Source organism: Panthera onca, chromosome A2 (genome assembly GCF_046562875.1).
Source record: "Panthera onca isolate mPanOnc1 chromosome A2, mPanOnc1 haplotype 2, whole genome shotgun sequence".
Classification (NCBI taxonomy): Eukaryota; Metazoa; Chordata; class Mammalia; order Carnivora; family Felidae; genus Panthera; species Panthera onca.
This window is the reverse complement of record NC_138340.1, coordinates 88,207,289-88,222,942: the sequence shown is the minus strand read 5'-3', so window position 1 is coordinate 88,222,942 and position 15,654 is coordinate 88,207,289. Positions and strand designations below refer to the sequence as shown.

General features: G+C 32.1%; 1 protein-coding gene across 4 annotated transcripts in view; it reads left to right on the top strand.

Annotated features, from left to right (window-relative positions):
- Window positions 1-15,654, top strand: part of SEMA3A (semaphorin 3A) — a 469,306-nt gene that overhangs the window by 364,141 nt on the left and 89,511 nt on the right. For all 4 annotated transcript variants that reach the window (XM_060632359.3, XM_060632358.3, XM_060632357.3 and 1 more), the window contains one exon: window positions 15,520-15,613. In XM_060632359.3, coding sequence (XP_060488342.1) covers window positions 15,520-15,613 — 94 coding nt within the window. The remainder of the gene's footprint in view (window positions 1-15,519; window positions 15,614-15,654) is intronic.

Sequence of the window (15,654 nt, the reverse complement as noted above, 5' to 3'; positions counted from 1 at the left end):
TTTCTCTTTCTCTATCTCAAAATAAATAAAAAGGATATTTGAGGTAAATGGATATTATAGCTTTTTGTTAATTAACTGGAGAGCTGCTTGATTTTTCATTTTTCCTTATGTGTACTACCTTGACTTTAGGAAAATTATGTGTTTCTAAGTAAAGAGAGCTAGATTTCTAATACATACCATATCTGGGAACATAAATTTAAAGTATAGGAGACTAAGCTTGAATTCCTGATTTTTTTTTTTTTTTTTTAATTTGTAAAGACCACAGCATTAAGTAGCTCACCAAAGAAAGTATTATGCCTCTTTTGGGAGGACTTTTTATAATACCACATAGAGAAGCAGTGTTTTTATTGCTAACCATTTAATAATCTAAATGAATTTTGCCCCCCAGTCCTTACTATTTCAAAGCAGTTTTGAGGCATTCTAAACAAAATGGGTTTGGGCATTAATTTATGATTTATGGAAAATTGGAATGACCGGATCATGTCATGTCATCTTTATACGTTTGTTCTCAACTCCCTAAAACCAGCTATCCATAGAGCTGATTGATCTGGTTTTCAAATGCTTCTGCGTGAAAATTTATAAAGCAACACGTACAGATCTACAACTCATTAGTTAGACCTGATTTTCCTGCTCTGTCATTTTATTATCTTAATTTAAAATTGCTTTCAAATCAAGTGTATCCATGTATCATTTCAGCTGATAACTCCTTGGTCATTTATTCAAAATGAGCAGTCATTTCAAAGTCTATCTGGAAGCAGTAGTCAGGTAGTCATTTTGCTGGTTTTCACAATCAGGTTTTTTAAAGTATTATTATGAAAATAAATAAATAAATAAATAAATAAATAAATAAATAAATAACACTTAGAGACTTGAAAGAGATAAAGAAATAGAGAACTATAACAAAACTGTAAGTGATTTTATAAAATTAAACTGGACTCAAAAAACCAAGATATTGAACATATAACAGCTGCAGTTTCGCTGAAATGGTTGGTGCTTCCAAAGCTACCACACAGTCACCACTTGTATGATCACTGATGCTCAGCCAAGCAGAAATCTGGACTTGAAGCAGGTCAGCAAAACTAAACATAGTTATAATGGTACTTGAGATGTAGCTTATATTGTTTATAGAATAATGCCTTTACCAAATTAACTCTGGATTTAGGAATAAATGTTGTAACCATAATCCACAAAGGTTACCGTGGAAGGAGGCAGGATTTTTTGCTGGAAAAGATTCTAAAGCTCAGATACCGAATAGTTACTTATCCTCTCTGAATTTTACTGTTTTTATAGATTTTGATGGACTCTGTGAAATGGTAATATTAATAAATCTAAACTTCCTGGAAGCCACGGTTATCCTTTATTTGAATCAGTTATTGTGTTGGTTTTATTTACATTTATTATATGCAATTAAAAAAATTCACATTTTTAAAGATGATTTCACATTATTCTTTAGTTAATTGTATTTGTGTTTAATTATATTAGTAAATATATATTGTGAATATATATTGTAAATAATTTCTTGTAAGTTACTCATAATTTAATGCCCTTAATATAAATTTAAAGATAGAAAATATTATGTATCAGAAATTGGTTTATTTGCCAAAATAATATAAGTGATCAGTTTTCAATCAAATTTGGGCCTCCTTTACACTCTGATAATCTATGCTTTAAAATGTTTTTTTTGTATTTCTTTGAAGAGAAATATCCACCTGTTCAATTCTAACATTAAATTTTGATCATGAAAACTGAATTTTTTATTATAACTATGATGGCACAGTAATGAATAATACTAGTAATTGGCATTATATGTTTAAATGATTCTGTAAAATTTGGGTAAGATTTAACTGTGTACTTTGTAGATATAGAATACTCCTCTCAGAGTATGACACCTGCAGTGTTTTAATAATGCCACAGAATCAGAATTTAGTTTTTCTATCCATGTGCACATTTTAGATGGCTTGAATTTTTTGTGAGTTAGAATTAGTAACTAATTCATACAGGGATTCCTTGAGCTCAAAAACTGAGCGTTATAAATACTTGCCTAGATTTTCTACGTTCAAGATCCTTTTAGGTTTTCTTTGGCCATCCTTTGAAAAGGACATCAGGCCTAAATTTTTTCAAGGTAATGTCATATTACCTTTTCCTCTTAAATTAAAGAATACCATTTTTATCCAAGATCATAAATTAAATGACTAAAGAAGACATATTTCTTTTGTAAATAGTCTTTGCTTTATTTAGCGTTATAGGATTCTTCAGTAATGATAACAACATTAGAAATTACCTAAATTCCTCAGGAGTTACTACTCCACAATATACTCACGGTCTTTTTATTATTATTCCCATTCTTTGGTTATCGTCTTGGACTCGTGCACTTCCCACTTCCTGTCTCTTTTCACTGTTATTTAGCTTTGCAGCTAGAATGCCGCTCAAAGAAGTAATTCACTATTTGAAAATGAATGAAACATATATAATATATTCTACTCTTTCCAGAACGTGTACTTCTTCCTCGTTTATGCTAGCACACACCAGTAGCATGGATAAGGAAGCTGATGATAACATAGTAGTAAAGGGAACAGAATTAAAGCAAAACTACAAGCCAAACCAAAAAGCTACCCCAAAGGTAGAGTCTTCAAGTATTTTTTTCTTCTTCCACCATGAGGCAAGCCATCCTCAATCTTGTTCGAGACAAAGTTAAAAAAAAAAAAAAAAGAAGGAAAAGGGCAGAAGAAAAAAGGGAATCTTTAGTCAATATAATTTTTGAAAAGGGTCTGTTTTCTTAGACTTTAAAGTATACATTATAGTCTGTTCGTATGTGTATGTTAAAATACTTGTAAATCCACTATCATACTTAAGATTTAAAAATATATAATATTATGTTATGTTCAAGTTGTTTATATGCTTATATGCAACATATTAGGTCAAACATGTAGAATACATGCATATGTGTATATATGTACATGTGTGTATGCATATTCATAACTATAATGCATACATAGACATAATCAGTAGTCCAACATAACTTTTTAAATATTTGCATATTTTCTTCCAGCTTTTCCATTAGCATAATTTTTATTTATGGGCTTTCTGATTGTAATTATGTGTATTACCCATCAACACTGATCAAACATAGACTTGGGCAAATATTGACAGTTTTTTTTTTTTTTTTACTTAACAGTGCCTAGACAGAACATAATTTTGCTAAATTTTTCTTCTCTTTTATTCCTACATTGTCTATTGTTCAAGTGGACGCATTCTTTTAAGTGTACCACAAATAAATCATGTGCATTCTTGATTCAACTCATTTAAACTAGCTCTTCACTTTGAATTTGTATAACACAAAGTAGGTCGAATATATGTTATAACTCAAAGTAATTTTTACCACACTCAATTTTTATGTAACATTCTCCCAACATCTAAAACTTTAAATTTCTTAAAGACAGGGATTAAAGTATGTTTTTAAGAAGAGTAAATGGCCATGAATAAGCTGAGAAAGATATTAATTGAGCTTTCAACTACTATTAAAATAATCTATAATAAAGTCTCAGTTTTCTCTAATCGAAAATGTCTCTTAAAATTCTATAAATTTCCAATCCACGTGAATGGTAATTTTAGATGTACAGTTTAATTTTCAACATCAGACATTCTACTTAATAAACCAAATAAAAATACTTGATTTATCCTAGATTATTTAATTATAAATGTTTATTTGATAACAAATCTTGCTTTATAGCCAGAAACTAATTCCAGTGAGAGAGATTCATTTATAAATAATTCATTTTTTTACTGTAATAGATTAGAAATAATGACCCAAAAGTCAACTCACTGTATGATATAGAATGTCTCCATGGTCATTAATTTGAAAGCAAAAGAAGCCACTCAACATCTGGGTATTTCCATAAGGACTGCTTTGCCTGTATTTTTCAATAGTTAACTATACACATTTAAAGCTCGACTCTTAAAGATTCTGGGTAATTAATTTAGATGTACATATTTGGAACCACCCATTTTTTAATAAACGAGATATTGTTAACAGTATGTATATAGATCAACTTAATTATATGGAAAGAATGAGCAAAAAGCTATGGAGATTTATGATACTATGACAATTAGAGTTTCGAATCACTTTGAAGTCCCCATTAACTTCTGTGTTTAACCATGATTAATTGCTAAACCTTATAGTACTTCTAACATGAGATATATGAGCATGACCACATTCCTTGTGAGGACTTTGTTATATGAAGTAAATCTAAAAAATGGAGACTATTAGATATAAATGCAGTGTATTTGTTGGTGATTAAGTTAAGCTACAATGCTTTATAGGGGTTGCAAACTCAAATGCCTATGGTGATCATGCAGGTGACATAAAAAGATGGAGAAAGAAACTCAAAACAGTGGGGAACAGTGGAAAGGGGTTATCCCATGAAAAGTCCTAAGTCTCATGAAAAGATATTCAGTTTCAAGACTTCAAAATCTGAGCCCAACAAATAAAGCATGTCGCCAGGTCAGATTCAGTCCATGCACTGCCAATTTGAAGATTTACTTAGATAGTAGGATATAGAGACCCTGTTGTTTTTTAATGTATGAGCTGCATGATTATTGTATAAAATATTAAGAGAAATCAAAATGATACAAACAGAAAAAAATACCCAAATAATGTAAGCTAGAGACTTAATATCATAATGAATTTCCTTCCATTTTTTTTCATGCATCTTAACACAGTTGTTGCATTATTGCTTTGGCGATATGTTAATAGGTAATAATAACATATTTAATATGTAAATAAAATATTTAATAGATGTATATATTCTATGCCTGCATTATAATCAATTATGTAGATATGACATAATTTATCACCCTCTTGTTACTGGTATTTTTTTTCAGTATTCTAAATTTCATGGTGAATTCTATCTTGTTTTAATTTTTATTTTTTTCCTTTTTTTCCATTTGTATCTATTTCCAAAACTAAACTATTTCCCAAATTATTCTCTAAAATGTATATTCTCACAAAGAATTTATAGGATTCTCTCCTACAATACCTCTGCCAAAACAATTAGTATTTCAATATTTTCTAATTTGCTAAAAGAAAATCATATATTTACAAATGATTATGATAGTACTTGAGTGACCAGGCTTCACTTAAGCATACCTTGGCATAAATAAAATGTTAATTCTATTGGCCTCATCATTTCCCAGATAGTATCTATTAAAAAATCTTGAAATGTAAAGAATCCATATGAGGAGATTTTAATACTTCCTACAGTACATATGCTTATTTCTATTGACATATCTACATTTAAGTTGATAAAAATTCCCAGTGGTGTCTAATCATGGATGTGACAAACACATTTATAAAAAGAACTAGCAAAAAGTGAGCGCTGTACTTTCACAGTTTAGGATAAAAAAATCTCGATGCTTTATGAAATGATAAGATGGCTAGTGAAAAAGTAACTGTGCTTTCAACATAGAAGACTTAAAAAGCACATGGAAAGAACGATCAAGTGAATTGTTCCACTATTTTATTTTTGGTGAGCCATTGATTTGCTCTGTGGTTGAACTTACTTTACCATGTCTCACTAGGGCAAAACACTGTGGAGTAAATTGTTCATGTTCTGTAATTTTTCATTCTAGCTAATATAGAATTTTTCCTTTCATTGTTATATACCTTGGGAATTAACAGGCATTCATAGCTGAATAATTATGACAGGTATGTGATATCTGCATAAACTCAAATTAAGCTCCTATTAAAAGCATAATCTACATGAAGTATGAACACATATGCTTTCCGTTTTCCTTGGTTTATACCATTAATTTTAATGATGACAAAAAGCAGATGAATTATGTCACTGTTTGTTTGAGGAACCCAGATAAATTCAGGTTCCTTAAATTTAGAGGGCAAATCCTATTTAATCCAGCTGTAAGGACTGTATATTGTTACTAGGAAGACAACGAATAATTTTTCACAGACTAATTTTTCACAGACTTGGAAACAAAGTAGTTTCATGTATTTTTTCTTCAAACAAGGTTAGAAATATGTTAATTGATTTTACTTGTTTTTGCTATATTAATAGTATAATGCAAGCACTATATTAAATATAGTGTTATCTGTCATGATCAATTTAGTTAAGATTCATTCAAGGCCTAACATATGCATGAACTACAGGGAATGCAAAATTGAGTCAAGAGATATTATAACAAATGTTTTAATGTGTGATGTGTATTCATGAAGTAAGATGCAGTTAAGAGATAATATTATAACAGCATTTTATGTTTGATGTGTATTCAGCATTTATGTTTGATGAAATAACATGGTTGTGCAAATCAAGCACAAAAAAAAATAGGTTTTTTTAATCTCTCCAGTTATTACTGATTTTAGAAATTGGTTACCTGGCTGTGTTACGTACTAGCTATGTGTGTGACCTTAGACAAGTCATTTTTTGTCTTTGTTACTTCATCTACAAAACTAGGATAATCACACTATGTGTTTTAAGGGGTACAGTGAGGTTGAAACGTAATACCTACAAAGCACTTAGGAGACTGTGTTTGCCAAGAGTTGCTTAACAGGTATTAGCTATTATTATCATTGAAAATGGGTTATCGACATGCTATCATAGCAAAGATGTAGCATTTGTTGTCTATTTATAATCATCAGAATAATAATTAACTAGATATCTATATGGTTTAAATATGCTTCTCTATATTAATATACAATATATTTCATTTAATCCTTGAAGTAAATCTGTGGATTATTTCCCATTTCATAGATACAAATATTGGCACTTCCAAAATAATCAGTAATTAGCACAATGAGTCATAAAATCTGTATTTCATAATCCATGAACAGTAATATTGTGTCACATCTACCAAACTACAAACAACAGGTATATTCTGGACCACTGAAAAGCCATAGGACCTCTGGAGACCAATTTCAGAGGTAAGATTTCTGCCATACTAAAACAGTGCTTGGACAAATGATAGACATTAAAATCAGTGAGGCCAGGGGCCAATGATCCCTGCTTAGGTTTAACCTGCAGATGAACTTAATGAGAATGTTGTCTACCCTGATGATGTTATCCTTCCTGTATTTTGGATCCTAGGAACTTATGGGAAACAGAAATTATATTCAGTAAAGTCTGCCCGAATGTATCTAGTGAGTGATCATAGATCATGAATATTAAACTAGACTATATTTTATATAACTGGCACATTTTTATTTTTAATAGGTAAAATTCATTTTTGTTACAACAGTTATATAGCTGGTTTTGTAGCTGTACTTAGGAAAATTCCCTTTCCAAGGCATTTGTCTTTTTTTTTTTTTTTTTTTTTTTTATTTATTTATTTTTGGGACAGAGAGAGACAGAGCATGAACGGGGGAGGGGCAGAGAGAGAGGGAGACACAGAATCCGAAGCAGGCTCCAGGCTCCGAGCCATCAGCCCAGAGCCCGACGCGGGGCTCGAACTCACGGACCGCGAGATCGTGACCTGGCTGAAGTCGGACGCTTAACCGACTACGCCACCCAGGCGCCCCCAAGGCATTTGTCTTTAAAAACTTATTGGCAATTATTGAATAAGCATAATAATGGTATTTTAGCGTCAAAGTACTACATTTTGGATTTAAAACCAAATAGCATAGTTATTATATATCTAAAACTACTTGAAACTATTAATATGAAAAGAAGGTATTGTTAGTATATTCAGACCTAAAAATCCTTACAGGTATTAATCCTTTTTTTAATCTCTCTTTCAGTCTTTCACTGAGGTTTGTCTGGGTTTTTTATTTATAATTAGCAGTCATGTAATTGCAGCGATGTTTTGTTTCTTTTATTGCAGAGAAAGATAAAATTCTAATATGATATGAAATGGCTAAAGTCATAGTTAAATATAAGGCAGATTCATACATTATAATCGGTGCAGCACGTTATGTTTGCTTTATTTATATAGCATACAGTAACACAGACCACAGTTACACTTCTTTTGTATCTTCCTACAATGTATAAATCCAATAACTTTCTGACAGACTAGTTTTTATGAAGTTTATTATTTGTAATTGGTCTTATATTTTCTTAAAGAGCCAAGGACTTTTAAAAGTTCTCAGCTTTGAAATAACTATGGAGAATAAGGTGATTCAAACAGGCCAGGAAACTAAGTTTGAATTATTAGAATAGCAGAAGGATTGAGATTGAAGTTCAGAAGCTGAATTCATAAAAATAAATGAATTCTAAGTAACAGTGTATAGAGAATGCAAAGGAAATGGGTTTTAAAAATCTAGATAATGCTCTGCATTATGCTCAAGGAGAGAGGGGACAAAGAACTAGAAGCTAATGTCCCAAGTTCAGAGTGATAGGATAAAGAATCACACCATGTTACAAACAGAAAAGTCTTTATAGAATAACTAATTTGGAAACTCTTTAACTACATAAAATCAATAAACCCTAAAGACTACTTATAAAACATGTGTATGCTTAGCTTCAGTTTTCTTGAGGAAAGATGATTCTGATGTAACAAGTTAAAAAAAAACAAAACAAAACAAAACAAAAAAACATTGAGCTACATAGGAGCTAGACCAAACAACTTGACCAAGACACAACCTACAGCATACAAAATTCCTTTAAATTGCTGCAATGTGTAACAAGACCTAATTCTCCTCTCCCCAGACTATGGCAATCGTTCTTTTCCTGCCACCAGGCACGTATGTCTCTAAATCATCCTGCACATCACTGTCAGATTCATCATAATATTACACCTCTTTGATGTTATTGTTCTCCAGCTAAAATTATCGCTGTGTCACTGACACCTTCTGAATACACACTAATGTGCTTATTTTGGCACAGAAAACTTTCCACAGTTGGACTCCAAATGTATTTTTCAGCCTTATCTCTTAATGTATGTATATATTCCTCATTGTCTAAACTCGGCTTTGTTATTTATCTAATAGGAACTTATTTTTGAAGGAATTTTATTCATGCTGTTTCCCCTAGATAGAATAATCTGCTTCGTCTGCCCTCCCTCTATGAGCTCCTCTGACCCTCTGCACCCACAGCTAATGCACACATATACGCACACATGCATGCTCACAGATACACTCATCTCTCCCCAAAATACATCTTTTAAGGATGAAATCAAGTAAAGCCTTTCCTCAGAAAATTAGCTCCATTTTGAACTCCTGTGGTTTCCACTTTCTACTATTTTCGGGTATGTCTCAAATAATATATATGGTAAATCCATTTTAATGTAGTGGTTAAAAACATGGATTTGAAAGAGTTCTGTTATCAAATTCTTATTTGGTCACTTATCAGCTTTGTGGTTTTGATTATTATATGTAAAATGTCTCAGCTTCTCAGCTATAAAGCTGGTATAATAATAATTGGCTTATTTGAAGATTAAACCGAAATAATATACTTGAAATACTAGGGCACCATTAACATTTACTATGTTTATTGTTAAGTGAAATAGCCACCAAATAGCTTTATAAGCATTGTAATAGTGTGTGTGTGTGTGTGTGTGTGTGTGTATAATATGCTATTGCTATATAATTTTTGTTGTAATTTCTCGTATGCCCCATTGAATTAAATAGACATTTTACTTTCACATTTCAAACATAATTCTTAGTCACAGCTCAATATGTATTTAGCATATTAATTATTATTTATATTAGTGTTTCATAAAATTTATATATATTAGGAAGTTTCCAAAATAGATCCAAAGATGAAAATGCCAGTAAGAAATTATGTATTTTTATAAATAGAAAATTACATTTAGCAAGTGCACACAGCTCCTCTTATATGCTATTTATTCCCCTTGCATATATCTAAGAGATTACTTGAAGTAATTTCTGTTGAGTACAAAATGGTGAGGTTATACCAAAATGATAGGATACACAGGAGAAATAGAACATTGGCGAAAAGGTTTTTAAAGTTTTGCAGAGTAGGGGGCGCCTGGGTGGCTCATTTGGTTAAGTGTCCGACTTTAGCTCAGGTCATGATCTCACAGCTGGTGAGTTCCAGCCGATGTCAGGCTCTGTGCTGACAGCTCAGAGCCTGGAGCCTGCTTCAAGTTCTGTCTCCCTTTCTCTCTATCCCTTTCTGGCTTGCACTCTGTCTGGCTCTGTCTTTCAAAAATGAATAAATGTTTAAAAAATTTTTTAAAAGTTTTGCAGAGGAACATTCTGGTCATTTTACCCTCGATGAAGATTTCTCTATTAAGAGGGGTAATATTTATGAATAAGGCCCAATGAAAATTAAAGAGGAATAGGGATGTAAAAACAAAAAGGACTCTAAGGTTATACCCTTTGTCACTAGGTTTTATTTTTATCATTTATAGTAAGAGTAAACTCATATTGGAAGTGTATGATAAGTGTCAATAATATATTAACAGTAACATAACATGAAAAAGTTAACTTGTATCATATTTCCCCTAAAACTCACTTTGAAACTTGCCTTAATATTTGAATTTTGTAGTCTTCCTCTACCACACATTTGTGTTTGTCTGGTCATATCCTTAAATTATTAGCCCCTAGAGCCGGGGCTTATGTCCTTTCTATCCCTGGGATATAGTCTTTCTACAGAGCCTCTTTGACTCAGTCAGTTACTCATTTATTCACTCATTTTTTTTCACTGAGCTTTAACTCAGTGCAAAGTTCTATTTTAGTATTTGGCAAATAATATCTTTTCCTCTACTCAAAGTAATTTAATAGGAAAAAAAAAAGCGTGCACCCATGGAATATCAACGCTGAAAGTAACAAATGACACTGAGAGGGTATGAATAGATTGCTATGCAAGTTTCAGGGAGAAAATATTTTTTCTGTGTAAAATCAATAAACATTTAATGGATTGTGTATCATGACCTAAACTTTAAATAATGGGTAAAATGTATAACTGCATAGATTAGAGAAAAGTGATTCAAATGGAAGAATGATACACAAGAATATTCAGGACCTATATTCATCTCTACTGCCATTAAGTGTTAGTATAACCCTGGTTAGTAAAAACTATACTGTCTTTCTAGTATGATTCCTCCTTGTACATTTCATGGATTTTTAAGGGAATGGAATTCTGGATCCAGAGCTACCTTGTCCAATAGAACTTCTCTGACAGTGGAAATGTTTGCATCTATTCAGTACTGTATTCACAGATCTCATGTGACTATTGAGCACTTGAAATGTAGCTAGTATGACTGAGGAATGGACTTTTTAGTTTTAATTAATTAAACAGCCGCATGTGGCTTATGGCTATAATATTGCACAACATAGATCTAGTCACCTTTTTAGGAAAAGTAAATTCCAGATGAATTTGATCCACAAAAGCATCTCCTTTGGGCAAAATACACTATGCCACAATATTTCCTGTGAGATCCTATTACATCCCGTCTTTGCTGAAGCCAATATAGTCATTGCCTGCGTAGTATTGTTAATTAGGATATGCACAAAGGAAGCTAATAAATTATATCTGCAAGAATCTCTGAAGACTTCTCCTAGGAAGAGACTTTTTAATTTACTCTTAAAGGAAAGGAAGTTCACCCTGGGGTTGAGGGCTGAGAGTAAGTGAGTAGAGAAGAAAGAGGTCTCAGGCAGGGATGAGAAAAAGAATAGTGTGACCAGGGAAATTTTGATAATTCAGTATAACTGGCAAACAAGGTGTCCTTTACAAGGAGCAAGAGAGGAGAAAGAGCAATTTGAAAGAAAATAGAATAGTATATGTTTTTAAATACTTTCCAAGTATTGGTTTGACTTAATTTTATTTAGTTTCCTACCCAAAATGGTCATTCTGTCACATATATGTAGGATTTTCTTTTCCTTTTTTTCTTTTCTTTTTTACAAACATCATTTATGTTTTAATCATTAAATAAAACAACTAAAATTACAACTTTGTGCCCCAAATTTATTACTTGGGGAAGATTGAGATTTCGGAAATTTATTGCCATGATGTCACCAATGGTTTATAATTTATAAGACTTTGGATTAGACATTAGCACAGTTATTATTTCCTCTAATGCCTTACCTCACCACAGTCTAATAACATTCAGGAAATCCAAAAGACAAAGGGGAATGAGTGGTCTTGAAAGCTAAAAATAGTTGCTGAAAACTGATGCAATCATGTAATAAAATATAGCCCAATAACTTATATGATATGCTCATAGTATCTGCTAAAGCAATTAGAATCCATGCAGCTAGATTTTTGTTCATGGATTTCTAAAAATGAAAATCACTTCAGCCCAAATAAGACATAGAAGCTATGAAGTTTAATTGTATACCTTGGTCTTAGGATTTCTGGTCTTACTACTCACATGTGTGATCTATATAATACTTTTAAAACAGAAAATCATTGAATAGCAATCAGATTTCAAAAGCCCTTCTAAGCCCAGCCAGACGGTTGTCTATGTAATATGTTACATATGACAACATAGGGTGTTATTCTTCAGTTATATTAACACACAGAGCCTTTTTCTTTCTTTCTTTCTTTCTTTCTTTCTTTCTTTCTTTCTTTCTTTCTTTCTCTTGCAACGGGTTAATATCTTCACACATCTAATAGGTCTTGCTTACAAGACAAAAACAGCATTATAGTTGTTTCTTATGAATCACATCAGACATATTAAAAGGATAGTGTATTTTAGTTGAGAAATGTTATACATATTATAATTCGTGATATTTTTTTTCAGGTAAGCTTTTGAACTAGACTGTGATCTAGTTGTACATAAGAAAGATTTTCAGTGCATCTTGGGAGTCCAAGGCATTTACATATATTTTCAATAGCTATCCTAATTTCTACCAGTGAAAATATAGGCAGGCATTCCCAATGTGGCGCAAGAGATATCAATCGATATAGGAAAGAATGTTTTTATTGTGGCAACTATAGACAATGGAAAAATGAAGTTAATGAATATTTTTTGAGTGCATACTAATTGGAATTTCAGAAGGGTGTAGGAGTTGCCTGAGGCCCAGAATTAATAAAAGAAAGATCCGGGATAATACTTGGTTCTGTCTGATACCAACACCTTTGCACCCCATTATTATATGTAATGGGTATGAATTTTACACTATAAACATTTGTGTGTAAGAAAAGTCTTTTACCTTCCTATTCAGAAATTGAATTATACTTATTCCAGGCTCCCTTGTCTGTAGGCTAGAAAGGAAATTCAATGTTTTGCCCTTTAGTAAAGCTGTGTAAGAATATAGAATTACATGATGGATACCCAGAAATTTGGGTAAGAGTTACATTTAAAGGAAAAAGGGGAAAGGAGAAGGCCAGCTTTGAGCACATTATCTGACACCGTGGCAAAAGGTAATTTTTCATCTTCTCTCGAACCATAACTGACATGCTTAAACTCTCTTCTATGAAGTTTAATCCTTTACCTTGTAAATCAAATATTAAACATGAGGTTGGAAGTACTTCTTATCTACCTTGGCATTGTCTTATTAACTTGGACACATGATCCCAGACATTCAGTGACTCCTACTTTGATGGATGGCTCCTCTGTCTTTGTCAGTGTCATAAAATGTCTTATGAGGACAAGAAATTTATAATAATATTTATAACAGTATTTTCAGCCACACCATCACTTCTCCTTACTGCTTCCTTATTGTGAGAAATAATCATACAAATTTTAATAACATTTTCTGTGATTTGTGGCAACAGAGTGTATATCTTTTACTGAGAAAATTTCGGTTTATTACCTAATTTTTATCAAAATAATCTAAGTAATACTCAAGAGATTCTTCTGTACTTTTTCTTGGCATATGTCAAGTTTCATATTATAATTTTAATATGTGCCTATGATAAATTTGTATCTGTAAATAGGTTTATAATTTTCTAACTCACATAACTGTCTTAAAGTAATATTTCTTTCAAATTATACTAGGAAAGTTTACAATAATGATAAAGATATGTGCTAAATTTGAATAATCTTTGGTTATAGTGGTTATATGAACAGTATTAAAGTAAAAATAATTTGTTTTTTTTTATTTTGCTGCTTGAAAAATGCTTTGTTTCAGTTCTTCAATCCTTAAACATGTGAGGTTACATATCCTATTGCCATTGACTTTTAGAGACCTAGGGCTCAGAGACATTAATAGGTGACAAAAAAATAACAGAGCTAATCACTGAGCCAGGTGGGCCTGACTTCTGACTCACTGCCCTTCCCACTGCACCTTAGCACAATTCTGAGAAACCCCATAAATTTTTGTGCTCTGTATATTTCAGAACTCAGCTAAACGACCATCATAACTAGGGGATAGCTGATTACCAAATACAGAATCACTGCAAAAAAGGCTAAAATCAGTAATTCTCACTCACAGTAATAAAGATGGAAAACACTGTTGGTTGGCTTCCTTTTTCTCTCTTCTTTTCTAACTCAAATGAATTTTAAGAGTCATGATTTGAAACCCTGCCATTAGCTCCATCAGAAATATTAAATGTTAAATAAAGTGATCTTTATTGGCCATAAAATGAATACCCTTTATTATTCTAAGGAGATAGAAAATACTTTATGTGAATTGTAGAGAAATTGCCAAAAAAGCTATTTTATTTCAGCCTGTGGACAAGTTAATGTGCTACTGGAAAAAGCATGTATATTCTGACCTAATTAATTCCCAGAGCATTTGGTTCTAAAAAGAGTGTTTAGAAATTACCCCTCTCCCCGGTTTACTCCATGGTCACATAGACATTTCAGTAGCTAGACACTTGTAGCTGAGATGGGGTCTCAGTCATGAGTTACTTACTTCCTTATTAAGGCTTTTGTTGCAGTGCCTCCTGGATATTTTCTACCATGGTACTTGTGATTATTTCTGTATGTAGTCAAATGTTCCAGTTTCTGGGTACCTGAGCCTCAGCTGAGCAGATTTTCCTGTGATAAAAATATGTCACCTCTGTGCTATTGTTCTGATGACACTACCTTCAGGCAACACCTTCCATAACATACAGTGTGATATTTCACACTTACAGAAATTGAGAAAGATAGTTTCAGGTATCTTCCACCTTCTAGTGTGAGTAATTTAAAAATGCTCGAGAAACATAAACAGAAAAGTTGAGGGAACAATGGAGTGGGTCAAGTGACTGCTATGGCTAATTAGCATTTCCTTCTGGAAAGTACATACAGAAAAGTAAGATAATCTGTCTTATTCTAGATATCTAATGTAGTGAATTGCTATATTTTCCTCTATGTGAAGGAAGAAAAAGAATCATTTAAATTTAAAATTCTTTCCTTCAAGACCCATTAGGGTCATGGTTGGCATACCTATGTGATAAAATGATCACTCTATTCTTATCACGACTGGTCTCATTCTTTAGAATTCATTTATACATTATTACCTGAAACATGCTAATTGGTACTAATAATCACTGAGCTAAGTAAATGCTTGGCTACTAATAGTTGGTTTTAATCCACTTAAATTATTTTGCCATCTCTAAAGTTCACACAAATAATACTTCTTGATGGTAGACACAAATGCTCAACCTCTCTCTGATTAACAGGTATGTTAACATAGCTCTTGTTTTAAATAAATTCACCCCTTCTTTCTCTTTTCTACAGGATAACATTTTTAAGCTGGAGGACTCCCATTTTGAAAATGGCCGTGGGAAGAGTCCATATGACCCTAAACTGCTGACGGCATCTCTTTTAATAGGTGCGTGGTCAACAGTTAAACAGTGAATTTTCTATAGATAA